Source organism: Suncus etruscus, chromosome 12 (genome assembly GCF_024139225.1).
Source record: "Suncus etruscus isolate mSunEtr1 chromosome 12, mSunEtr1.pri.cur, whole genome shotgun sequence".
NCBI classification, from domain to species: domain Eukaryota; kingdom Metazoa; phylum Chordata; class Mammalia; order Eulipotyphla; family Soricidae; genus Suncus; species Suncus etruscus.
Window position 1 is genome coordinate 62,437,658 of NC_064859.1, and position 27,588 is coordinate 62,465,245.

At 44.5% G+C, this 27,588-nt stretch overlaps 1 protein-coding gene across 1 annotated transcript in view; it reads left to right on the forward strand.

The window, feature by feature from the left end:
* The window catches only part of MERTK (MER proto-oncogene, tyrosine kinase), a 122,861-nt gene that overhangs the window by 18,978 nt on the left and 76,295 nt on the right, over positions 1-27,588 (forward strand). Inside the window, exons 2-4 of the mRNA XM_049784458.1 lie at positions 14,528-14,942; positions 20,949-21,049; positions 23,579-23,752. Coding sequence (XP_049640415.1) covers positions 14,528-14,942; positions 20,949-21,049; positions 23,579-23,752 — 690 coding nt within the window. The remainder of the gene's footprint in view (positions 1-14,527; positions 14,943-20,948; positions 21,050-23,578; positions 23,753-27,588) is intronic.

Below are 27,588 nucleotides of genomic sequence, written 5' to 3' on the forward strand. Positions count from 1 at the left end.
CTGAAATTATATTGCATGAAGTGAAAAGAATTATTTCCCATAGGGTCTGGAGCCATAGAAAAATGTGTAAGGTGCTTGCTTTGGATTTGGTTGACTCAGGTTTAACCCCAGCAACCCACATGGACCCCCTAGCACTGCCAGAAATAATTCCTGAATGGAGTAAGAACTAAGTTCTTAGTACTGCCATCACTGGGTATGGTCTTCAAACACCGAACAAAAATAATATTATATATAGCTCAATGATAAAGTATGTGTGAGACTCTGGATTTGATACCTGGCACTGTATACCCCTCTCCCAGCATACTACGACTGATCTTGGGATCTCTGCTTTGAGTAGCCACTACCTATAAAAACAGTCAGGACCAGGGATGTAGAGAGAGCATGGAGGTAAGGCATTTGCCTTTCATGTAGAAGGTCATTGGTTCAAATCCCAGCATCCCATATGATCCCCTGAGCCTGCTAGGAGCGATTTCTGAACATAAAGCCAGGAGTAATCCCTGAGCGCTGCCAGGTGTGACCCCCCCCCCCAAAAAAAAAAAAAAGAAATCATTCTGGACCACAGACATGGTATGAGAGGTTAAGGTACTTGGCATATGACTAACCCTGGTCAATCTGAGCATGACATGGTTCTCTGAGCATCATCCAGTGCAGTTCTGGAGGTCCCAAGCACTGCTGGAATAACTGCATCACAGGGTTCAAGTAGCACCACTTCTGTGGCCCTTACATTGAACCATGAGTTCAGTTTAACAAGAATCACCAGGTGGGCCACCTGAGCACTGCTTGGGAGCCCACTTTAAAAAAAAAAGTCTGTTCCTTTCTCTCTTTTATTTATTATTTTCATTGGGGGCCACACCTGGTGGTGCTCACGAGGGCAGGGATTGAATCTAGGTCAGCCACGTGCATATGCAAGGCAAGTGCCTTGCCTGCTATATTATTGTTCTACACTCTCTCTTGCTTCTTCTGGAAGGAACCCAGTCATATGAACATTAGTCCTCTTGCACTTGGTCCTCCTTCACTTTCTTATTGTTTCTGTGCTAGCTTCATTGTTTTAAATTCTTATCTTCTTAAATGGTTTTCACTACTTTGTGTTTGAACTCACTAATTCTGTTGTCAATGTTTTGCATTCTGGTGTGCATCCTTATTATCTTTTTTCAGTTGGCCTTGTTATTTTGCACTATCATTTCTGTTTGGATTTTCTTTTTTTTTATTTATTTTTTTAATCTTTATTTAAACACCGTGATTACAAACATGATTATAGTTGTATGATTACAGTCATGTAAAAAGCACCCCCCTTCACCGGTGCAACATTCCCACCACCAATTTCCCAGATCTCCCTCCTCCCCACCCCCCTACACCTGTACTCGAGACAGGCTTTCTACTTCCCTCATTCATTCACATTGGATTTTCTTTTATTCTTTTTTTTTGTTTCTTTTTCATTTCAATGAGCATATTAGTTTTTAGTAGCTTCAGTAGCTCTGTGCAGCCCATTGTCTTGATCCATAAGTATTTTGCAGCTCTTGACTATCTTATCTGAATTTCTGGTTGGTGACTGGGAGCTTGGGCCAGAGAGTTTACAGGAGGTTGGGGCCTCAGTACCACTGTTGACAGAGAAAATACCTTGGAGTTAACCATTAGAATCTCTTGGTTGTGGGCCAACAGTGAGGGAAAGAAGTGGTGCTCTCTAGATGACTGCTCATACCTTAGGAGTCCCTCAGGGCATGTGTTGTCTGTAGGAGTGTGGTTTGCTTGCTAACCATCAGATGTGAACCTTGTAGAGCCTTTCCTGTTTGTTTGCTAAGAGAAAGCCCTGAAAGTGATCATTATCTCTCAGGACATTGTTCATTATCTCTCACACCCTCAAGCCCCCCTTTCTGCCCCCTACTCTCTCAGCTATTTTCTAGAGGTCAAGGAAGCTCTCCTCAAAGGTTTGCACTCAGGGTCTGTTACTGTAAAGAAAAAGGTGCCACAGCTCTGTTATCAGCAAGATTACCAGAGACCAGCAAAATGGCACCTGCTATGACTTTGGCTCCTGTTTACACCCATAAGTTTCTTGCCCCCATTTCATTGTGTTCCATGTAGCAGCTGCAAGACTGCAGTGTCAGGCTCAGTCTTAGAGCATGCCTGTCCTTGAGATAAAGTTCTCTAACTTAGAAATCTCTTCTGGGGCCGGAGAGATAGCATGGAGGTAAGGCGTTTGCCTTTCATGCAGGAGGTCATCGGTTCGAATCCCGGCGCCCCATATGGTCCCCTGTGCCTGCCAGGAGCAATTTCTGAGCCTGGAGCCAGGAATAACCCCTGAGCACTGCCAGGTGTGACCCAAAAACCAAAAAAAAAAAAAAAAAAAAGAAATCTCTTCTGCTTTGCAGCTTGTAGCCCTGTGGAGTTTCCATCTTGGTGAGACCTGTGTCTCCCCTATCTGATTGCCTCTGCCCTGGTTGTGAAAGCTTTTGTTCATCAGGATTTTGGATCAATGTCTGTAGAATTCAGTTTGAATTTTGGGATAGAGTTGATGAGATTGCAGGAGGAGATAAGCACAATTTCACTGTAGTCATCTATCACCCCCATTCAAGTTTCCTTTAATCATTTTCACTGTTGAAGAATTTTCCTCTGTGGCCAACAGGACCATACCTGGCCATGCTTGAGGGGTCCAGGCAGTGTGGGGTTCAAACTCGGGATCTTCAGTAATCTCTTCACTACCATCTGAGATATCTAATTTCCCCTTCATTCCAGAAAACTTTGTAGTTTACATTTCTTTCTCTCAGCACTTCTTGTGAAATGTTGTGCACTTTCTTTTGACCACCATGGTATTTTTTGTTTGTTTGTTTTGTTTTTGCACATCCGGCAGCGTTCAGGGGTTACTCCTGGATCTGTGCTCAAAAATCGCTCCTGGCTGGTAGGGACCACTATGGGATGTCGGGGATTCGAACCTTCTGTTCGTCTTGGGCTCGGCCCCTTGCAAGGCAAACGCACTACCTGCTGTGCTCTCCTCTCTGGCCTCACCATGGTATTTTTTATGGTGGGAAAAGATTATAATTTCCAGGTGCCAGTAGTAAAATATTAACATGGAATCCTAATAGTAAAACATAATTGACATGTATGCAAATAAAATAATGTGATTTTAGGGCTAGAGAGATAGCACAATGGTATGGCATTTGTTTGCCTTGCATGTGGCTGACCTGGAACGACCCCAGGTTCAGTGTCCCCAGCCTGCCAGGAGCAATTTCTGAGTGCAGAGCCAGAAGTAACCCCTGAGCGCAGCTAGGTGAGGCCCCCCCCCAAAAAAAAGTGTTTTTAAAAGGATGATTTAACTAAATTAACTAATTAACAATTTAATTAACTAATTTTTGGGGGCATACCAAGCTGAGCTCAGGGCTTATTTTTGATTGTGCTCAGAGATCACTCCTAGTAGTGTTCAGATGAGGTGCCAGGGTCCGGGCCCAGATTGGCCATATGTAAGACAAGTGATAAATACAGTCTACAGTTTCTCTAATCCCACTAATTTGTGGGTGGGTGGATTTAGACCACTCCCATCTGTGCTCAGGGGGTGTTCCTGGATCTGTGCTCAGGAATCACTCCTAGTAGGCTTAGAGGACCATATGGTGTGCTGGGCATTGAACCCAGGTTGGCCTCATGCAAGGTAAATGCTCTACCCACTCTATCACTACTGCCCCCAACTAATTTATATAAATTTTTGTTTTGTTTTGTTTTTTGGGCCACACCCGGTGATGCTCAGGGTTACTTCCGGCTATGCACTCAGAAATCGCTCCTGGCTTGGGAGACACTGGGGATAAAACCGAGGTCCGTCCTGAGCCATCTGTGTGCAAGGCAAACGCCCTACTGCTGAGCCCCATATAAAAATTTTTATTTTGATCATCACGATTTACAATAATACTGTTAATGGTAAGTCTCCATGTATACAACATTCAAACCCCATACCCACATCATAATGCCAATTTCCACTATGGTTTTGGAAGAGAAATTTGCTGTCACTCAAATTGATGAACCCTATAACTTTTGTCAGTCCTCTGCCAGTGGCTCCAAAGTGTTTTCTTTGTCTTTAATATGTAGAAGTCTGACTGGTGTATGGACTTTTTTTTTTAGTTTATCTCTTTTTTGTTTGTTTGTTTTGGGTTCACACCTGGCAGTGTTCAGGGGTTACTCCTGGCTCTATGCTTAGAAATCGCTCCTGGCAGGCTTGGGGAACCATATGGAGTGCTGGGATTCAAACCACTGTCCTTCTGCATGCAAGGCAAACACCCTACCTCCATACTATCTCTCTAGCCCATAGTTTATCCCATTTTGAGGCCACTTACTAGCTGTACTCTCTCTCTGGACCCAAATTTTCTTTTTTGAGACTTTGTATGTTTATGCTGAGACTTTTTTTTTTAATTGCTTTTTTGAAGCAATGGGGGAAGGAAGTGTATTTTTAGTCCATACCCATGGTACTCAGGAGCTGTTTCTTTCTCTGTGCTCATAAGTGACTCCTGGTGGTGTTGGGGAAGGACCTATATGTGGTACTGCAGATGGAATCTGGTTGGCCACATGCAAGATAAACAATATAAGTCCTCTGCTATCTCTGGCCCCACTCTTTAGTTGTTGCTGGATTTTGTGTTTTGGGGTTTCCCCCCTCTTTTTTCTTTTTCTTACTTGGGCCACATACTCAAAGCTTACTCCTGGCTCCCAACAGGAGCTTAGGGTACCAAAGATCAAATTCTGGTCAGTTGTAAGCAAAATAAGAATACTACCTGGCCGGGAGTTGTTTTCTGAAGTTATTTTTTTTATTGCTCCATTAAAGTTTGTTCTCAAGAAAGTTGTCTCTCACCTTGATTCACTTTGATATTTCATTCACTTTGAAATATTAAGTTTTATTAAAACCTAAACGTCTGAGGTGTTACATTGTAAATCTCTGACTCTTACCGTATTTTCCGGTGTATAAGACGACTTTTGAAACAAAAAAAGTCAACCGAAAATCGGGGGTCGTCTTATACGTCGAGTATATCCCGAAAAATGTTTCAATATGCCGCTAAAGGAAAATTGTCTGAATATTGCCACAAAACGAATTTTCCAACTCCATCCTGCACCAATCATTGCCAGGCTGCTCAGAGGACACATCTCTAACTCAGCCAATCCAAGCAGGCTTTTTATGCATGCAAATTAGACAATGTTCTGTACCAAATCTACACTGTCAAAAGCCTGCTCAGATTGGCCAGAGTCAGAGAGGAAGTCTATTACAGTATAACCTTTGGACCTTTGCTTGTTGTGATTGGCTCACTGTGGAAGATACAGTTGCAGCACAGGAACATTCTGTCTTATACAGCAAATATAGGCCTAAACCTATGTTTTAACTGTAAAATTAGGGGGTCGTCTTATACGCCGGAAAATACGGTAAGTCTTTTTCTACATGGTATTCTGTGTGCTCTGAAAGGATGATAGAAAAGATTGTTTTCATCCCTTTTATAAGGTAGATTTCTAGGGTCCCTGCCTGATTAGCCACCATCGCTGAGTGTGGGAAGGTCCTCCATGTTGGTTGGAAGTGGGGGTGGGTGTCCCAAGATGCACTAAGTACTACAAACACCTCCTACAAACCGCTTTCCTGACCTCAGTTGACACTTGAGGGAATGAACGGTTTCACCATCTGTCTTTCTGCTTGGCCTTTTCTGATATCCTGAATCAGCTCAATGAGAGGCTAGAGATTCCTCATTCCCCACAGCACCAGGCTCTGCGTCCTTGGGGATTCTCATCCCAGTAGAATCATGGCCGCAGCTCTGGGGGAAGGCTGTGCTCTCTTCTCACCTTTGCTGGCTTGGGCAGGGAGGAGGTGCAAAGTTTTTGCTGTGTTGTTTTGGGGGAGGAACACTACATATTATCTAGAAGTGACTCTGGCTAAGCTAACAACTTGTATTGTCTTTGCCTATCCGTATTTCCAAATTGGAACAAAGAAGTAGGAAAAACCTGGAGAGCATTGCCATCTTGTTATGAGATCCCTAGGTGGTGAAGAGGAATAAGGAAAAGTTCATCTACTCTTGACTCCAGAGATCTGTTTTCCCCTGTTTTCTGTCTGAACTGGCACTGGGGCAATGATGTATTTAAAGCTGTCATTGAAAATCTCCCCTGGTTCTTGCAAAAGCAGCAGTTAGCCCTTGGGGAAAATCCATCTCAGACACATAGAGAAGAAGCTGTTTTATGACCCTGGTCTGATGGTGTTTCTTTGGAGTCTTTCTGTGACTCTTGGTGTACTGCCAAAGGGGAAAGAGCAGGAAAACCCTTGCTTAAATAAACATATAATCATATTTCACTGGAGGAGAGCGAATAGTCTAAGTCAGCATAATCTGTTCCGTATGTTCTGCTGTGGTACAGGCCTGACTAGTTGCATGTTTAAAATAAGACGGATCAGATGTTTCATTGTCTGAATGTGCATACTAGTGTTTAACACAGACTGGTCTGCTCTTACCTCTAAGAGGAGAGGGCACTATCTGTCATGTGTGAATGTGGGATGGTCTCAAAGAGACACACGATTTACATACATCATTTGGCCGCTGAGTTTAGATGGGGTGAAATCATGCCTCTCATTTTGAATAGGGGACTTTGGGTAACACTCAGCTGTGCTCAGAGTTTACACCTGGCTCTGAACTCAGTGGGGGTTACTCCTTGTGCCGGGAATTCAACCCAGTAAGTGCCTTATTTCTGTACCATCTCTCCAGCCCCAGAGTTCTGGAATTCTTTGTGTTCCCAGGCTTGGACTGCATATAAAAAAATTACATTTGAGCACTAAATCTATTAAACCTATTGCTCTGAAATTCCAGTGCAGCCAGATGTCCTATTTTCTTTTTTTTTTTTTTCTTTTTTGATTTTTGGGTCACACCCAGCAGTGCTCAGGGGTTACTCCTGGCTCTATGCTCAGAAATAGCTCCTGGCAGGCTCAGGGGGATCATATGGGATGCAGGGATTCAAACCAATGACCTTCAGCATAAAAGGCAAATGCTTTACCTCCATGCTATCTCGCTGGCCCTGTATTTTTCATCCAGCAATAGCATGCCTGTGACACTCTTGTGGACAGTCTATCTGCCAACACTCGCATCACCACATTTTTTACCATTGTTTTGGGCTTCTCTACTGTTCTGCCATGTGCTACAGGCTGCCCTTCCAGCCCAGCCACTTATCATGTTCTCTTATTCCTTTCTGGTAAAATCAGGTTCCAAGGTTTATGGATCTGCAGGCTTCAGCACCCCCATCCATTTTCCCTCTGGTCTTTGCTGTTCTTGGAGCAGGGCAACACCCAAGGCTCACGTCCATACCTTAAGTGGGATTTTTTAATTTACCCATAAGTGTTTCCAAATGCAGGGGGCTTCACACCAGTATCAGCAAGCGAATGCTTAGCTTTTACATCTGGGAGCAATCAGGTTGATTTCAGGTCAAAGATAGTTTTTTTTTTTTTAGGTAGTGGTGGGGCCCTGAGGTCTAGAGGCTCCAGCAAGCAAATCTTAGATTGGTTCAGCATAAGGGCTGAAGGATTCGGTGCTGCTTAGGGGATACTCAGCCCACCCTGGCCATCCTGGGGACCTTGGGGTGCACCTGGAAGAGCTCATGGGAATCATGTGGTATAAAGAGTCAAAACCTGTCAGGCCCTTGCTCAGCATGTGCTCTGACTGACCATTTCTCAGCTCCACTTTCTCTTCTCTTTTTTGGGGGTACCATACCTTTTGGTAGTCCCATCTTTCTGCCTCTGCACTCAGGGATCACTCCTGATGGAGAACTGGGGGACCATATGGGTGCTGGGGAAAAAAACCTGGGTCAGCTGCCCTGAGTATTCTTGCTCTGGCCTCACTGCCATTCTCTTTAGAGTTGCTACACTATCAGTGCAAGATATTTGTCTTTGCATAAAGTGAGACATTACTTAATAAGAAGTATTTTTCTAATGGTGCTAGGCTTGGCTTCAGCCAACTCTAGGGTATGGGGAGAGGTTCTGGATCTAGGGACCCTGAGTTGGGGAGGCACATAGAATGGGGGTTACCTATATCAGATGCTGTTCTTTCTCTGGTGGAGGACCTGGGGCGTGTCAGGGGAAAGATCAGGGTCAGGTCTAAAAGGAATGCCTGGTGCTCTTTCTGTAAGCCCCAAACCCAGGAGAGGCAAGTGTTTCTCTCCTCTCAGCCTCAGTGGGATCTGTCTGATAGAAAACTTGGGTACAGATAACCCAGGAGCCCTGAAAGGCACCTTCAGCACCCAGCACTTACTGACACTCACTCACTCGCTCACTCACTCACTTGCTTACTCACCCACTCGCTCACTCACTCACTCACTCACTCACTCACTCACTCACTCACTCAAGGAAACCATAGAATTCAAGGATAAGTCTGGTCACTGCCTCTGACCCCCAAAGGCTTGGCTGATGGCTGTGTGGTTTGTGGTTTGAGGATGAGTAGGAAGAGCAGTGGTCATTGGCCCCTTGGCCTAGCCCTTTGCCCTGTATCCCTTCCCTACTCAGCCTGGTCACTTCTTTGTTTCTTTTCCAGGGAGCTGGGATTGGAAAGTGGCCACCTGCATAGGAGAGGTGAGGTGGGTGTTGCATTACACACACTCACCAGCTGCAGGGTTTCACCCTTCCTAGTCTGCTCCCTGCCTGTCAGGGCCACGCCTCTAGAACCTGGAGAGGGCCTAAGACTGCTACTTCACTATACAGGACTTGCAGTTTCAGCAGCTGCTACTTCTCTAGAGCTGTAATGCCAGGGGGCTAGTTCTGGGGAAGGGCTGTGGGGGCTGGTCTGGAGCCAAAACCCAAAGCCTGCTGCTGTGTGTAGTTCAAGACAGACCATGTTTGGGTCCCTGGATTCCTGCCCACATACCAGGTTCATGGTATGATGCTAGAGGCATCAGCCATGTTCATAGATATTCATGGTCATGTCCCCCAGACTCCCATACATTTAATCTTTTCCTGCCATTGCCCCACTCTCATCCTTGCAGACAATCAGAGAATTTATTTGTTTTGTTTTATTTTGTGGCCAAGGCTGATCATGCTCATGACTTCCTACTCTTGGCTTTACACTTTGAGATCACTTCTGGCAATGTTGGGAGGACATAATCCCTGTTGTTAAGAAGAATAGTTTCTGGGACTAGCCCTGAAATACTGTATGTCTGGAAAACCAAGTATGAAGAATTTTGTAAATCACAATGGTTTCAATAAAATATTTGGAAAAGAAGAAGAATTTCCATGGCTTAGAAGGAGCAGCCTCAGTAGCCTTGCAACTTCAGTTCCTGATGCCACCAGGTGTACAGGCAGCTCAATGCTCTCTGACACCACAACCAATATTTGGCTGCCCTATGCTAGCTGTGGGGCAGCACTGAAGGAAAGCAAGTGCAACCCCTGGTCAGCATGAATGTGAGACCTGCCTCACCATCCGCACCTCTGCAGCAGCAAACGAACATTACTTCTTGATCAACACCATAGCTATGTGTGCCAGCCATACAACCAGCTCCCCATGACCCTGCTCATGACAGCAGAAGCATCAGAAAAAGGGGGAATTTTTTTTTTTTTAAAAGTGGATGTTGGACGTATCTCTTCAAGTATCAGCCAGTGTAAAGCCAAAGCACCTGTGTCCAGTCTTGGGAGCTAGCAGAGCCCAGAGTTCCTAGCTAGCAGGGCCCAGTTTTGTTTGATGTCTTGCATCTGGTGTCTGATAGAGGCAGCAGGAGTGAGACTGCTGTTGCTGTTGGCTCTCTGCTACCCAGTACTTGCTGTTTGTCCCTCCCTGATCACACGCCCACATCCTGTACTTACTTCTCTCCCCCACATCTCTTACCACAAATGTGGCTCTTTTTCGTCTTCTGCCTAGGAACCTTCTAGGAACCCCCACTTCCTTGCCAGGGATCAGGGCTCTTCACTTACAGCCTGATTGCATTTTCTCTCCTATTCCTGACCTAGGGCAGGTGCATGTCTGAGCAAGCTATTATGGTACCCAGTGATTAGGAACTCGTCTCTCTTATTTCTTAGCTATTCAGCCTCTTGAAGGCCTGTGCATTCTCCAGTCTTTCCTTCATTCAGGACTTGTCTCTTTCATTTAGTAATGTAATAAGGCTCTTAATTTTGTTTCTTTGCTTATTTGGGGGCCACACTGGGTGCTGCTTAGGGGTTACTCCTGGCTCTGTATTCAGGAATTATTCTTCATGTGGGATTCTGGGATTGAAAAATGTCAGCTAAATGCAAAGCAAGTGCCTTCCCTCTGTATTATGTTGCCAGCCCCTTATAAGCCACTGTTGAGCATCACTTGTGACTCGGAGATCGGTAGGGTGCTGCCTCCTCTGTGTAGCAAAGAGAAGGATGGGGAAAAGTGATGGATTTCAAAAGGTGCTAGAAAGGAGAAGGGTATCGCTGTGACTCTCAGGAACTGGGGTGCTGAGTGGACAGAGGTGGAGAGGGCTGATGGAAGGGCTCCTGCACCTTCAGGCCAGCCCTGCCAGCCCCATCTGTCCCTGCTTCTCTGTTCCTGTCTCACCACTGCACCTCTCTGGGCCATGGCTTTGTGAACTTTGGTTCCCACAGCTGATGTGAGATCCAGAAATGCTATGTAAATACCTGTGTGCAGTTCAGTCATTCTACACACTTCTGACTAATCAGATCATGGAGCTGCATTATCTAGAGGCACTTGCAGTGAGAGACCTGTTGGGGTTTGGCTGCTCTCAGACTTCAGTGACATCATGGAGAGGTGGCCCAGCTGCTCATTGTTTACTGAGTAGTTCAGCTGGCAGAAAACTGCAGGTTTTAACCCAAACTATAATCAGAGGTTGTTTTCCAGACTTGGTATTACCAAACAGAGTTCCATTGTAGATTTTCCTTGCTTCTTTAAAATGTTGATTGGGAGAAATAGCACAAATGTTTGCCTTGCACACAGTCTGCCCAGGTTTGATGGCTGGCACTGCACCGGGTTCTTGAGTACCACCAGGAGTAGTGATCCCTGAGTAAAGAGCCAAGAGTAGATGTTGCTCTGAAACAAAATAAAACAAGAAGTCAAATGCTTACAACCAACTTGTGCTCCTCTCTCTCTCTCTCTCTCTCTCTCTCTCTCTCTCTCTCTGTCTCTCTCTCTGTCTCTCTCTTTCTCTCTCTCTTTCTCGCTCTCTTTCTGTCTCTCTCTCTCTTTCTCTCTGTTTTTGGGCCACACCCAATGGTGCTCAGAAATTGCTTCTGGCAGGCTCGGGGGACCATATGGGATTCCGGGGATCAAATCTGGGTCCATCTTGGGTCTGCACATGCCGTACTATCGCTCCTGCTCCACCCTTTAAAAATTTGCTTTTTTAATTGTTAAGTAAATCAAACAAATCAAAAACAACATTTATCTTTTTTACACCCCCTTTTTCTTGCCTTCTATGAAAGGGACATATTTTGGAGAAAAAAGATACTTGGACAAAGCCCAGTTTCCTAGTCCCATGAATCTCGTGAATAGGAAGACTGTAGGCAAGTTGGTCAATGGCAGAAGCTAAGTGACATTGTTAGGACATCATAGCCTACAAGAGAAACCCTCTTGAAGGTGTCAGAGCAGAACAAACCCTAACATATGAGGAAAATGAGGGAGCATAATAGGGGCTGGCACTGAGCTTTGTCACCTCTATGAGGTACTGAGGCCCATATCTGTGTTCAAAGTTCCCTGCTTGGTCCCATCATTCTCACCTCAATCCCTGGAATGAACCAAGAGCATACTGCAAACCCCACTGCTGTCTAATAATGAAGTTTCATGCCAGTTCTTCTACTTCAGATCTTTCAGAGGGCTTGGCTGCCCCTGTATGGAGAACTCAGGCTGAGGACCAGTAAAGAGTTGTGCCTGGTTCTGCTCTTCTTGTTGGGCCAACACTTGCTGTGCTCAGGAGTTCCTCTCAGCTCTGTGCTCAGGGATCCTTTCTTTGTGATAGAGCCTGAGGACCATGCAGTACCAGAGATTGAACCCCAGGCTTCCTGCATGCAGAGCATGCTCTTACCCTTTGAGTGAGCTCTGCATCCTCCTTTGTTCCCCGTGTCTTTTTATTCTTATAGTGAACTTTCTTTCTTAGAGGCAGCTTCAATGCAGCAGAATGCCGTTTTGGGAGGGGAAGGAGCAGAATCTTCCTCATAGCAGTGGATGCCAGAGCTGTCAGCTGGAGAGCCAAAAAAGCTGACCAAATGAACCAGTCTAAATGAGGGAAGAATCAATTCTCAGACTGTCTTCTGCCCCCCAAGCACTTGTTTGTGCCTGCCTTAAACAATACATATTTAGCTCAACAATGATCCTAGAAACAATTTATTGTTCATTGAAATTCAAGTTTAGCTAGGTACCCATTCTTTTTCATTTCTTTTTTCTTTTTTCCTTTTCTTTTTTTGGGGATGGGGAGTAACATCCTGCTGTGTTCAGGGCTTACCCTTGGCTCTGTACTCAGGGATTACCTCTAATAGAACTCAGGGACCATATGGGATGCTGGGATCAAACCTGGGTCAACTGTGTACTAGGAAAGTATCTCACCCACTGTACCATCTCTTCAGCCCCATGGATGGTGCCCATATTGGGGCTACATCTCTGTGGAGCTGCTTGCTGAAGATGTGACACAGAATTAGCCAAATCTACTGCATTCTTTTTACTGGGTAGGGATACTGGGGGTCTCAGGGCAACATCAAGCAGGGCCCACATAGTATTCGGAATCAATCTCAGTACCTGAGCCAACCATGAAAAATATGGCCTTAGACTCCATCACATTCCCATGGTGCTGTTGAGTTGGGTATGAAGAACTTAGCTATACCTTAAAGTAATTTGATGAAGGGGAATGATACACAAAGGAGGCCTGAGACAAACGAACAAATCAGTGACTGAGAAGGTGTGGTCAAATGTTTGTTAAGTAACTTTTACTTCTGTTTTCTGATTCACTGTGGGTGCCCCATTTCTCTCTTGGTAGCTCAATAAGAGGGGCCTCTCCCTGGGAAACTCTATTATTCTTTTAAAATTATTATTATTTTATTTAAACACATAGTTTACATAATAATATAATAAATTATTGGGGCCAGAGAGATAGCACCACTTTGCCTTGCAAGTGGCCAACCCAGGATCAACGGTGGTTTGAATCCCAGCATCCCATATGGTCCCCTGTGCCTGCCAGGAGCAATTTCTGAGCACAGAGCCAGGAGTAATCCCTGAGTGCTGCTGGGGTGTGGCCCAAAATTCCCACCAAAATATATAATATAATAAATTATTATAATAACTCATAATACAGTTGTTTATGACATACCATGTCCCAACACCAGTCCCACTACCAGTGTAACAATCCCTCCACCAATGTCCCCAGTTTCCCATCCACCTCCAGCTCACTTCCTTGGAAGGCAAGAAATAATTTTCTTTGTTTCTTTTTTTTTTTTTTGGTTTTTTGGGCCACACCCAGTAACACTCAGGGGTTACTCCTGACTATGTGCTCAGAAGTTGCTCCTGGCTTGGGGGACCATAGGGACACCAGGGGATCAAACCGCGGTCCGTCCAAGGCTAGCGCAGGCAAGGCAGGCACCTTACCTTTAGCGCCACCGCCCGGCCCTTTCTTTGTTTCTTATTACAACTAAGTGGTAGTAGAATTAAAAAAAAAAAGACCTTCAGCAAAAGAAAAATTGCAAAAATTGTTTTCTCTCACAGTAGTTTTAGTAAGTCATTGTCTGAAGGTTTACTAATCTTTTTGTTGCCATTTGATCATTTTGTGTTATTAGTTTTGTTTGTTGACCTTAAGAGACTTCTATGATACCTTGACATCTAATCTGGTGCTTTCCTGCCAGGGAGTTAGTATTGAAAAATTTAGAGGTGTCACTCCAGAAATTCCAGGTTCTGTGTCTTATAAGGTGGTGGCTGTGGGGTGTGTCCATGGTTGCCAGGACTTCTGGAAGTATGAAGGGTTAGGGGAGGCTGCCTGAGCTCACTTTAAGAGTTCTCATCCCCCAGTACCAGCATATCTGGAGTATAGGTCAGCTAGGCCTCTCTGCAGAAATCAGTTGTAAAAGGGTGAAGTTGGGCCATTAGTGTGGTGGCGATTGTGGGTTAGGGTGCAGCTGCCAAGACTTGATCAGGGTAAGGACTTAGCCTACCCCAACCCAATATCACCCTCCCTTTTAGTTACGAGTTACCTATGACTTTTCAAAGCTTGGTTTGCAGCTCTTTTGTTTTTGTTTTTGGGCCACACCTAGTGACAGCATTCAGGGTGACTCTTCATTCAGAAATCGCTTCTGGCTCGGGGGACCATATAGGATGCCAGGAATGAACCTGGGTCCATCCCCAGTTAATTGCATGCAAGGCAAATACCCTACTGCTGTGCTACACTCCAGCCCTAGTTTGCATCTCTTTCAAGAATAAAATGAGTGTGCAGAGCTGGTTGATTAACTGACTGGCCAGAGGCTATGGGATGTGTCTACGACTGCCAGGGCTTTTGGAAGTACAGAAAGATGGGGGCAGGCTGTCTGCACTCATTCCAAGAAGACCCAGAGGGAAACTATTATTCTAGAGACTGCATATCACAGTACAACTGTTCTTTTTCACAGCTCTCGCTGAGGTCATGAGAGACGCCACGACCAACTTGCCCTTTCAGGACACTTTGCCAGGATCCCTGCAAGCTGACCATATGACCCATTCTCTCTCCAGTGGGTACCAGCCTGCCTTGTTGTCCTCACCAACTGGACCTAAAGAACCAAATTCAGTGAGTGGGATCCTATCTGAGGGGACCACTGCCAGGCCAAAGTTTCAGTTGCCTTTTGCATTTAATCGCACGGTTGGCCGCATCATACTCTCTGAACATAAAGATGTAAAGTTTAATTGCTCCATCAGTATACCCAACATGTACCATGACATCGCGGTCATCTCTTGGTGGAAAGATGGTAAGGAATTACTTGGTGCACATCATGTGATAACTCAGTATTACTCCGATGATCGAACTACAACAATCATCACTTCCTTCAGGTATATATTTGCTTTCTTCATTTTTTTAAATTTCTTTAAATTTTTTGGGAATTGCTCAGGCTCTATCTATACTTAGATGAACAGAAATCAAACCCAGGTTATCTGTGTACAATGCAAGTGCCTTATCTACTGGGCTATCTCTCTATCCCAGCTTTACTTTTTAGTTTTTATACTTTCTTGTCATTGTTACTGCTGATTTTAAATCAAAAGACTTGTCCCTAAAAATGACCTTTTGTGTTCATCTTAGCAAGGGCCTTCATGTAATATTAGCAGGATCCATTAGGGGACAGGCACTGCTGATGGTTGGCCTTATTAACCTCTTCTAAATTGAAGTTTTCCCCATAAAAGAGAGAGACATCTAACTAACAGGTGGGCAATAAGTAATTTTTATGGGATGGCCACACCTGACATGCTAAGAGATTACTCCTGGCTCTGCACTTGGGAATCACTGGTGGTGTGCGGGCAATCATCTGCGATACCGGGGATCAAACCTGGCTCACACAGGTGCAAGGCAAGCGCTTTCTCTGCTATACTGTATATGTAGTCCTGGACAAGGAGCTTTTAAAGTCAGATGGCCCCACCAGCCCTTTCATTTACCAGTTCCTCCTCTCTACTTCCTCTCCCCAACTGTCCTGCTGCCTCCTGAAGGAGAAGTATGCATATCCATGCAGGAGTAGAAAATTTGGGAGTGGGCAGTGGTACCTCAGCAGTACGCTCTGCTCTGTCAGGCCTAAGCTGAGTGGCTTAAGAAATGGCAGGGGAGGGGCCCAGAGAGATAGCACAGCGGTGTTTGCCTTGCAAGCAGCCGATCCAGGACCAAAGGTGGTTGGTTTGAATCCCGGTGTCCCATATGGTCCCCTGTGCCTGCCAGGAGCTATTTCTGAGCAGACAGCCATGCCAGAATATTTATCTGAAATATTCCATCACTTGCAGAGTTGAGCTGTCCCTGACCAGGATGCTCTGGGCTACAAACAGTTGTACACCCGCCCCCATCTTACCCTGTTCCCACTCTTTCCCAGATTCACTTAGGTAGGAAAGGTTTGCTCACAGTATTCCCTCCCCTCCCACCTCCCCCATCCCTTCCCCTCCCCTCCCACCCCCCCCCCACCTCCATGCATATACAGTTGTAGTGGGTCTTTTTTTTTTTTTTTGAGGGGTGGGGTCACATCCCTGCAATGCTCAGGTTTAATCTTGGTTCTACACTCAGGAATCATTTCTGGTGGTACTTAGGGGATTGTGGGGTTCCATAGATGGCAAGCAAAGCATGTGCCCTACCCATTGTACTATATCTCCAGCTTGTAAAATTAAAATATTTAAGACCAAGCAGACCCTGCTCTAATGGAAGGGTCTAATGTGTGTTAATGCCCCACTCTACCCTGTTTCTCTTTGTAATATTTGTTCATCCTTCCATTGCCCCAAACCCCACTTCACAAAGCTCCCAAGCTGAGTACTCCTCAAAAGTAGGAAATGACAGATAGGGTAATTTATACTAAGAGAACTTGAACTGTCACTGACATCAGTGATGTCGCTGACATCATTGTTGACACAGGGGAGTAAACATTTATTTTTCTAGATCATAACCCGGCCTAGCTCGTGCAGATATTTACAGGCAGTTCATTGTTTGGGGGCTGAAAAATTCCCCGAGTGAGCTATTGGATGGCAAGCTCAGCAGGTCATGTTTAAATGGAGAAAGGAGCAATGAAGTGTCTGGGGAGAGGCACTGAAGCAGGGCGTTTTCCTTCTGGTCTTAAAGGAGGCCTTGATGGCTAGACTTCGACCAGACACCAGTTGTGCAGCTGAGGTCACCTCAGTGCATTGGGCTATGGGGTGGGCAAGGGAGATGGTTAGAGTTATTCCCGCGGATTTCAGTGTGAACCCCAAGTACTCTGTTTTGTTTCCAGACAATGCCCACCAGTGCTCAGGGTTCACTACCGTGCAGTGTTCAGGGATTACTCCTGGTATAGTACTTAGGGGTCAGTACTGACAGGCCTTGGTGAGAGACCTGTATGGTAACAGGAATTGAACCTGGGTCAGCCACATGCGAGGCAAGTATCTTCCCCATTGTACTATGATCCCCATGTACTTGGAAATGGTTAAAGGTGATTTGGCCTAACAAATCTGGAGCCACCAAAACTGTATGCAGCTATGTTTGAGGCCCATATCATGCTAGGCTGCATTCCAGACCTCATACATGTTGGCATGTGCCCAGACCTTTTAGCTCTCATCCAACCCCTAAACCCACCCCTGTCATAGGCTTTTTCTGCCTTATTTTAACTAGGAACCCATCCTCCTCTGTCCCCCAATCTCCGTGTCTGGAAACACAAATTTCCCCTATCCTTACGCAGCTAATTTCCTGTGGTCGCTTTAGAGACCCTGATTCCTGATATGTTCTTGAGGTCTGTACTACTATTGCATATCTCCCAGGAATCTCCATTCTTTTCTCGGGAGTTATTTCAGAACTGTGTTCTCCCTACCATGGCCTCTAGCTCACTCTGGAAGCAAAGACCCATAAATACAAGTGCAGGTCATCTTCATCAGTGGTGCTCCTTTCTCCCCTTACCATGCACTTTCTGCAACTCCAGGGATTTAATCAGTTGTTGAGTCCCTGGAATGCCACTCTGGGTTTATGAAGCTTCCCTGCTGCACTCCCACAGAGACTGTCTTTTCCTGTGGTGGGACAGTGGAACAACCCTCCAGCTTTCACCCCACTCTGCAACCAGCCTTGAACATGGGGCCAGGACTTGGATTCCAGAAAGCAAGTAGACTTACTTGTGAAGAATCTTTGCTATGATAGTGACAAGGGCTTTGGACTTGTTAATGCTGGCAGGCACCTAGACCTTGCATCTCTCTGTTGCTCCTCACTTCTCTTCCTGGCACTAGTGGCTGCAGAGTTTTGACCCCTTTTCTACTCCTGGTCTGTATGTTCTTTGCTGGATAATGCAGACTTTTAAGTCAGTGGGGTCCGCTCAGGTCAGCACAGCAGGAAATTCAGGGTCAAAGATGGTCACCTTTCTTGGCCTGAGGAGCAGTGAAGAGGTGATGGCACTCTTCTGCTGGACACTGTTCTGGGCTATGGTTTAGTTACTCTGGTTCTCACAGGAATCCTATCAGAATCTGCAAAATTGTATTGATGGGTGAAGTTGTTTTCAAATATTGAGGGTTTCTTTTCTATTTTGGGGCCACAACTGGCTGTGCCCTGGACTTACTCCTGGCTCTGCTCTTAGGGATTACACCTGGTGAGGCACAAGAGACCTTATGGTGTACTGGGGATAGAACCAAGGTTGGCTGCCTACATGGCCAGTGCCTTTCCCCTGTACTATCTTTCTGGTCCTCATATTTTTTATTTTATTTTTTATTTTTTATGTTTTGGTTTTTGGGCCACACGTGATGACACTCAGGGGTTACTCCTGGCTCTGTGCTCAGAAATCACCTCTGGCAAGCTCAAGGGACCATATGGGATGCCAGGAATCAAAACACTGTCTGTCCTGAATTGGCTGTTTGCAAGGCAAAAGCCCTACCTCTGTGCTATCTTTCCGGCTGGTCTTCAAATTTTTAGGCTCGCAGTGGTCCTCAAACTTTCTAAACAGGGAGCCAGTTCACTGTCCCTCAGACTATTGGAGGGCTAGACTATAGTAAAAACAAAGAAACTATGAACAAATTTCTATGCACACTGCATATATCTTATTTTGAAGTGAAGAAACAAAATGGGAACAAATGCAATATGTGGCCCACAGGCTGTAGTTTGAGGATTACTGTGAGTTTGTTCTGAAAACCATTGCAGTGGTCTGTGGGGCCTGTGGACCTGGTTGGCTGCTCAGACCCTGCCCCTTTTCTATCTTTTTTAAGCTTCAACCTTTCACAAGCTATGGGATGAGTTTGCTTTTACTTTAGGAGAAATAAATTGGGGGTGGGGTTGATACATGCAGGGAAAAAAGTCACCCACTCTTCCATGTTTTTCTTTCCATTTTCCTCTCAGTATGACCTTCTTGGCTTGGATCCGATGAGCAGAGAGGAAATCAGTCCCTCTGTGTTCATGGGAGAACTGAGGATACCAAAACTCTCTCTTTAGCCTTTTTCACTCATTCAGTGCCCATTTCTCAGAGTTTACGGCCTTCAGTTTGGAAATGTATGGAAAGTATCAGCTCCTTTGTCCCCAGGCCACCCTTCATACCCTCTGTTATTATCTATGATGCTCAAACTGGTATGCCAGGAAAGGAAATCTGTAATTGAGGTTTTATGCCTGTGCATATGCCAGGCCTAGGCATGAGAGACCGTGAATCACTCCCAGAGAGCTCAGGTTCACTCTTCAGGGGATGGCCAACTACTGGAAGTATCCCCAGCAGGGCAAAGATAGACTGGACTTTAATTTATTTACTTTTGTGTGTGTGTGTGTGTGTGTGTGTGGTTTTTGGGCCATAGCTGGCAGTGCTCAGGGGTTATTCCTGGCTCCAGGCTCAGAAATTGCTCCTGGCAGGCACGGGGGACCATATGGGATGCCGGGATTCGAACCGATGAACTCCTGCATGAAAGGCAAATGCCTTACCTCCATGCTATCTCTCCGGCCCCAATTTATTTACTCTTAATTTTGTTTTTGTATCATACTTTGTGACACTCAAGGATTAACTCTTAGATCTGTACTCAAGGATCACTCCTGACAGGCTTAGGGGAACCATATTTAGTGCCAATGATAGAACTAAGTTGGTCACATTCAAGGTAAGTGCCCTACCTGCTGTACTAACTCTCCATCTTCTAGACTTTCCTTTATTTATTTGTTTGTTTGTTTGGGGTTTTGGGCCACATCCTGTGGCAGTTAGGGGTCTGACTCTTTTCTCAGAAGTCACTTCTGGCAGGCTGGGGGGAAGATATGAGATGCCAGGAATTGAATCCAGGTCTGTCCTGGGTTGGCCTCATACAAGGCAAATACCCTACTGCTGTCTGTCTCTCTGGCTCTAGACCTTCCTTTTAATGAGAAATTCATGGAAAGGAAAACCAGGCAAAGTGCTTTGTGTGCAGAGAATAGAATTGGGTTCTAGTCTCAGCAGATTGTCTGTGATATGTTACTGTTGCCCCTGAGCCTAAACTAGCCCACACATCCTTAATTATTACAGTTTTAAAATAAGACTACAAACTTGACAAGTGCTTTGAGGGGCTGGTGTCCTAATTTTGAGCCCCCCAAAATAGTGTCTACCATAAAAAATGAAGACAAGGTAGAACACATGCATTGTTTAGATTATGAGAGAAAGGGAAGGAAAGAGGAATAGAGAAGAGTGGGGAGAGGGCAAGAGAATGTGTGTGAGAGAGTGTGTGTGTGTGTGTGTGTGTGTGTGTGTGTGTGTGTGTGTGTGAGAGAGAGAGAGAGAGAGAGAGAGAGAGAGAGAGAGAGAGAGAGAGAGAGAGAGGTGAGAGAGAGAGAGAGAACAAGTTCTGTTGACTGGAGACCTAGGAAGAATTGATGTTCTTGTTGTAAGTTGAAGGCACTTGGAAGCAGATTCCCACTTCTCAGGAGACTCTGTACAGAAACATTCAACTGTTTGAATGAGGGCCACCTATAGGTTAGGGAAATCATCAGTTTTAATTTGACTCTATTTGCATGTTACTCACATTTGAAGGTGCCTTCATTGAAACATCTAGAGTTGAAATATTCAACCATTGGACTACCAATCCTGATGAATGCTGACATAGATTAGTTATCTTGGGGTTGGAGAGATAGAACACTAGATAGAGTAATTTGTTTGCCTTTGCATGCTTATCACTGTCTGGTTTCAAGTTCCTGGCATCATTAGGTTCCCTAGAGCCCTACCAGTAGTGATCCCTAAGCACAGAGCCAAGAGTAAGCCTTGAACACTTCCAGTGTGGCCCCCCCCAAACAACAACAACAACAAAAAAAAAACCACCCACAAAGAAAGATTGACATCTTAATCTATAACCAAGAAGTTGAAGAATGTTCTGTTGCTTTAGAGGATTTTAAGTATACCACTCTAAATATCATGTGTTTTTTCTCTAAAGTATAGCCAAAGTGGAGCGTCCAGACAATGGATCCTATGTCTGTAAGATGAAAATAAATGATGAAGAAATTGTGTCTGACCCCATCTACATCGAGGTACAAGGTAAGCCCAAAGCCCAGAGTGTGCAATTGCTACAGGATTTTAAATTTGGGGTCCACACCCAACTGTGCTCAGGGTTTATTCCTGACTGTTCATTCAGGGCTTACTCTTGGGTAAAACCTAAGTCTGCTGCAGGCAAGGCAAAACCCCTACCCGCTGAACTATCTCTCCCTCCCCACCACAGGCTTTTCTGAATTACTTCCTGTAATCTCTTCCTAGTTTGTTGTGTCTGTTTATAATTCTGTGTATGAACCCTGCAGTTTCATAAGCATGGAAGTATTGTAAGGAGGGGCTCCTCTTTGTAGAATTCTGTAATAATGAAATGAACTCAACCCAAAGTTTTAGCTCTGATCTATTAGTATTTTCTTGTATTCAGGTTATTTACCAAAAAAAGAGTGAGGGCTCTTACAGAGGAGCATTTCATTACTTTGTTCTCAGAGCTGGCACCAGGTAGCACTTATCTGTGAGATAGAGATTTGTTATTATTCAGTATATTCAGTACTCTTTCTTGTCTAGCCTCTGAGTCCTGTGAAAACAGGAGGTTGGGAGGCATCTGGAGCTGACCCAGCAGTTTTCTGGGAAACTTTTCAGTCTGGGAATCAAATTATCAGGCACACAATTTGGTGCATGAATGACAAGATAGGACTTGGTGAAGGGGAGAAGAGGGGTACTAGGCAAGGACATTTGTGCCTCAAGGCAACTGAACTTTAGTGGAGCCTATGAGCTGAGCCAGACCAGGTCAACCAAGACTGTGAACTTGGCAGGTTGAGTCTGTATTGGCAGGCATGCCAAGAAAGGCTTCCAGGACAAAACACCTGGATTGTCACCCTAGTGGGTACTGAAAATGTCCTTCGAATCACCAGGATTCAGGCAGGAAATAACTTCCTGTGGTTCCTTTGTCCCTCCTCTTGGAAGTCTCTAGAAAGTAAAACTGTCCAAGCACATGTTTTTTCTTTCTCCTGACCCTCCTTGATCCAGACAGCTTTTCAGAGAAGTTCAGCTAGAAGCATCTCCCATGAAAAGGCTTCTCTGCTATGTATTCTCTTATTGGGACTACAGCTGGCTATGTTCAGGGTTTACCCCTGCTTCTGTGGTCAGGGGTCATTTCTGGTGGGATTCAGGGAACTCTACGCAGATCAAACCCAGGTAGGCCATGTGCAAGTCAAGCATTTACTAGTTATACTGTCTCCCTGAGCTTGGTGTGTATTCTCTGCAAACTCTTGAACCTAATATGCATAGTATTTGGTTCACATGCAGAGGTAGACACCCTCATCCTTCTTCCCTTTACCCCAATTCCCATCCCTCACCCCAAAAATATTTATAAACGTTGCAGGGGCTCCTCTAAGCTGGACAGGTAAAACCTCAGTTTTTCCATACCATCAGCAGGAGTTGGGAACAATCACCTGGGAAAAATACTTTGAGTATTTTGAGGAGTTGTTTAACTTTTTAGAATCCTAGCAAACCCCTTTGGTTTCAATGAGTCAAAAAAGCAAAAAATGAAACTAAACACCTTGAAAGAGAAAAAAAAAGGATAATTATACATTATTCCAGCTATGATCTGCCTAAAAGTCACCAGTCCCCAAAGAATACAACTTGAATACCTAAGGATAATTAGTTAAATGTTAAAATTTAAACCTGTTAAATTTTTTGGCAACTGCCCCAAATAAGTGTTGACTGGTTTTGGGTTATCTTAGTGTTCTTTCCTGAATGGCCTTGATTCCAGAATTATAGGGGAAATCAAGATGGTAATCGAGTGACTCTCAACATTGCTTTTATGAGCTTGAACTTTGCCCCACTGTACAATGCACAGATAAAAATACTCACCCTCTGCAGCCTGAAAGTCTCACACATCATCCATTTTTCTAGAGACATCAGCAGACCCATTCAGTGGCTTTGTCTCTCACTCCATGTTTGTTTTGTATTTTCCAGTATTTAGACTGGAAAATTGCCAGCCTAAAGCAGGTTTTGTAAAAAAAAAAAAAAAAAAAAAAAAAAAAAAAAAAAACCACCTTGATTTGGAAACCATCAAGTCTCCTGTCAGGTGGAACCAGTTCTTTTTTTTTTTTTTTTTTTTTGGTTTTTGGGTCACACCCAGTTCTGAGTCTTTCCAGAGCCTATGATGGGGGGTGCCCAGGAATGCCAGCTGGAGCTAGATTGGCAGGAATTATCTGTTTTTTTCTTACCTGACTGGTAGGAATTATTTGTTTTTTGCACTTGGCTTTCAGGACGTATAAATTGACCATTTTAGGTCTGAGATCATATATTAAAATACCTGGGACTGTGGAGGTGGCCCAGAGGGCTAAGTTCATGCTTTACATGCAGAAGCCCAGCAGTGTATCCCAGCACTGCATGGCAAATAATGCAGTGATCTAAGCCCCAACTAGCCTCCTGCAACATCAATTGTGATCTTTAACTAAACTGAGCAAAATAAAAACAATCTGTCGCCAAATTTCAGTACATTTTCCTCTCCCCTGGGGGCTTTGCCTAGGCTGCAGATCTTAACCATCCTTTCACTCGGCTGTTTCCCTGCAGGACTTCCATATTTTATTCGCCAGCCCCAGAGCTTGAATGTCTCCAAAAACACAGCCTTCAACCTAACGTGCCAGGCAGAGGGCCCACCTGAGCCCATCAACATTTTTTGGGTTCAGAACAGCAAGCGGATAAATGAATGGCCTGAAAAATCCCCCTCGGTTCTCACTGTTCAGGGTAAGTCACAGCTGTACACAACATCATTCTGATAGGAGGAGCCTTGATTCATACTCTGCAAGGGTGTCACCCAGCAGGGCTTTGGGGAGGGGGGACTCAGATTCCAGGATTAAACCCAGGCCTCACACATATGGGCAATATGCTTTGCCACTAGCTCCTTGGCCCATATGTTTGTTTTTCTAAATGTACTATTTTTATTTAAGCTTTTTCCTTCTTCCCTCTCCTTTGTTGTTGCGATGATTGGCAGCTGCTGTGCATACTAGGATTGCATACATTGGTTGCAAAGTACTGGAAGTCAAGCACTTTATTTATGGTGCTAGGAATCATATAACAGCAGTGCCACTGGGGTTTTCTTTGGAATATGGGGTAATTCTATGGCTCAGACTCATGGCCTCCTGCTTCCAAGCAGGTGCTCTTTCCCTAAGCCATAATCATGAACCCCTAGTCCCACTTCCTTTTACTCTATGACACTCTTTCCCACCCAACAGCCTCCAACTTCACTACTTCAGTATTGTCTGTGTAGCAGTGGCCTTGAACGTTGTATCTCCAGCCCAGGCTTTCTGAGCTCCAGGCTGACTTTTGTGTCTCAGTCAGAACAGTGAAAATGTTGGGCTGGAGAGATGTACAGAGATGAAAACAGTTGCCTTGTCTGAGAGCCAGATAAATAGTACTTCAGTTAAGGTGCTTCCTTGCAAGCACAATCTGTTTTTGAACCCCGACACCTCATAAGGGTCCCTTGAACCCCACCGGGAGTGATCTCTAAGTCAGAGGCAGAAATAAGTCTTGAGTACACCTGGGTGCAGTTCAAACTATAACAACAACAAACAATAGCAACAACAAAATAACACATACAGATACACAGATAAAGACACTTGCTGGGCCAGAGAGTTAGTATAGCATTGTTCATGTCACTAATCCGGGTTCAATTCCTGGCATCCCATTTGATCCCCTGAGCCCACTAGGAGTGATTCCTGAGTGCAAAGCCAGGAATAGTGTCTGAGCAGCGCCAGTTTTGACCTTCAAACAAAACAAAACCCAAACAAAAACAAAAACAAAAAACTTGCTTTGCATGTGACTGAATCCTGGTTCCATCCTGTATTATGCATATGGACCTCTGATCACCACCAGAAATAATCCATGATGGAATGCCAGGTGTGGACTACCCAACAGCCAAAGAAAGTCTTACTATTCTGCCTGACTCACTGTACCTCAGAATTCCCCTCCCAGTCTGCCCTTGCCCTCTTTTCCCATTGAGTAAATTCATCAGCAAATCAGGTCAGCACCTGACATTAACCTTTCTTTTTTTGGTTGTTTTTTTTTTTTTTTTTTTTTTTTTTGTTTTTTTTTGTTTTTGTTTTTGGTTCACACAGGGCAGGGATTACTCCTGGCTCTATGCTCAGAAATCGCTCCTGGCAGGCTCGGGGGACCATATGGGATGCCGGGATTCAAACCACCGTCCTTCTGCATTCAAGGCAAATGCTCTACCTTCAAGCTATCTCTCTGGCCCCAGACATTTCTTCCCTCTCTGAAAAGTGCCCTGTGCATGCCCCTACAAGTCTGGCCATCACCAAGGCAGGAGCATCCTCACTGTTCCCTTTGCCTTCAGCCTTGCCCCACCTGAATCCCTTTTCCTTTTGGACCATCTTTCACCTGCCTGTTGAAACCTAAAGTTGCTCCATTGTCCCCCTCACAGTCCCTCCTGTACCTATCCATAGTTCTGGCATGATGGGGTGGCATCTCACTCTCCACCCAGCCCAGCCTTTCCCCTGTCTGAATCTATTACATGGCTTGGCCGGCATCTCTGCAGGCTGCCTCCTTGTCTCCTTTCTGTCTCAGGATGCTATCCTCCCTCTGCTGTCTGGAATGCTGCCCCATGCATTTAGTCTCATGGCCTGACTCAACATCACTTCAGAATTCTTTCCTGGGCACCCTCAATCTCTACAGCTCCTCAGCCCTTTTGCTAGGCTCGGTCACTTGTTCCTGAGGACACTGCCTTTACTGCAGTCATCACAGGTCATCATCAACCTGTTTGTTTACCTTGACTGTCTTCTTAGAGAGTCTGCTCAGTGCAAAATCAGGACTCTGACCTCTGACTCACAGGAATCCTCCCGGAGTGTTCCTGGCAAGAATTGATGAGCACTGGCCTTGAGGAATGGCCTTGGAATCTCTTTTCTAACACAGGCTCCAGGAGGAGTTTTTCACTTTCTTATGCCTTTAATTGAACATTCTTTGCATTCCTCTAAGAAGTTGATAATCAGTGACATCTTTGTTCAGAGTCATTGAAAAAAAAAAACAAAAACAGAAACAACCAACCGCATTCTACCTTCTTCTCTAGGATGGTTGTTCTGAAGTCCTGTATAGATGGGTATTTTTTATTGTAATAAAATAAAATGGATATGAAATTAAATACTGCCAATTTCAGGGCTTAGTGGGTATTACAGAGTCATACCCAACTGTGCTCAGGGCTTACTCTTGGATCTGTGCTTAGGAATCACTCCTGGAGGGACTCAGAAGACCCTATATAGTGCCAAAGATCAAACCTACATTGACGTTTTGCAATACAAGTGCCTTAACCCCAGTATTATCTCCTCATGCCTCTCATACTTCATGACCCATTAGTTTTGGTATAAATAAACAGTCCAGGTCTATGTTACAGTACATCGAGTAGGGAGCTTGCCTTGACATGGCTGACCAGGTTCCATCCCCAGGTCCATCAATATGGTCCCTTGGGCCCCTTCCAGGAGTGATACTTGAGCACAGAGCTAGGAGTAAGCCCTGAGCATAATTAGGTATAACCTATAAAGAAACAAGCAAACAAAAAATGGTAGACAGTTATTCACTACCTCAATCAAGATAGTGAACATTGCCTTGAACTCAGATAAGTCCCTTCAGATTCTCTTTTCCTAAGTTCCTACATCCACAGGCAACACTGTTCCAATATCTATTGTCAATAGTTTGTTTTTCCAGTTCTCACTTTCAAAATAAGTGGCACCTTAAAGTCTAGAATCTTTTGTGTCAGTCCTCTGCTGTTTCATGTGCTGGATTTGAGGATCATCTGTGTAGTGTGTATCCATAGTCCTTCAAATCTTACTGTTCATTGTGCTGTATTATGAATATGCTATGTTTTCTCTGTTTATTCATTTGGTGAACACCGAGATGAATACTCATTGCTACTGGCTATCAATTATAGAAAAAAGCAACTACAATTATATATGTGCAGGTCTTTGAAAGGACACGTATTTTGACTTAATCTTAAGGAAGGACCTGTGGACCATTGATAAATATTTACCATAGGTAAATATTTTCTATTGCAGACAGTTTAATGAGTAAGAAATGGGAGATTTTTATGGCTTCAATTGTATTCACTTCCCTCATGTCAATTCTTAAGTTCAATTTAGATAAGATTTAAGCATTTTCTCTGGTACTTGTTGTAGTCAATTTTTTTTTTTGGTGAAATTTACAGATATAATTCACCTGTAAACCTGTGTGGTGCTGGACTATTATTCTTGGGAAGTTTATTCATTAATATTTTAATTACTTTACTTACGATTGACCTATTTAGGCTTTCTACTTCCTCCTCATTCAGTATTGGGAGATGTTTTGTTTTGTTTTGTTTTGTTTTGAAATCTGTCCATTCTAGGTTCTCTAGCTTAACAGAACACAGCTTTTCATAATAAGCTCTCATAATGACTTGAATTTCTTGGGGTTCTTTTGCAGTCTCTCCTCTTTCATTTCTGATCCAATTTATTTGAATATTTCCCCTTTTTTCCTTGTGAGTCTTACTAACAGTTTATCTTGTTTATTTAAAAAAAACCAGGGGCCGGGAGGTGGCGCAA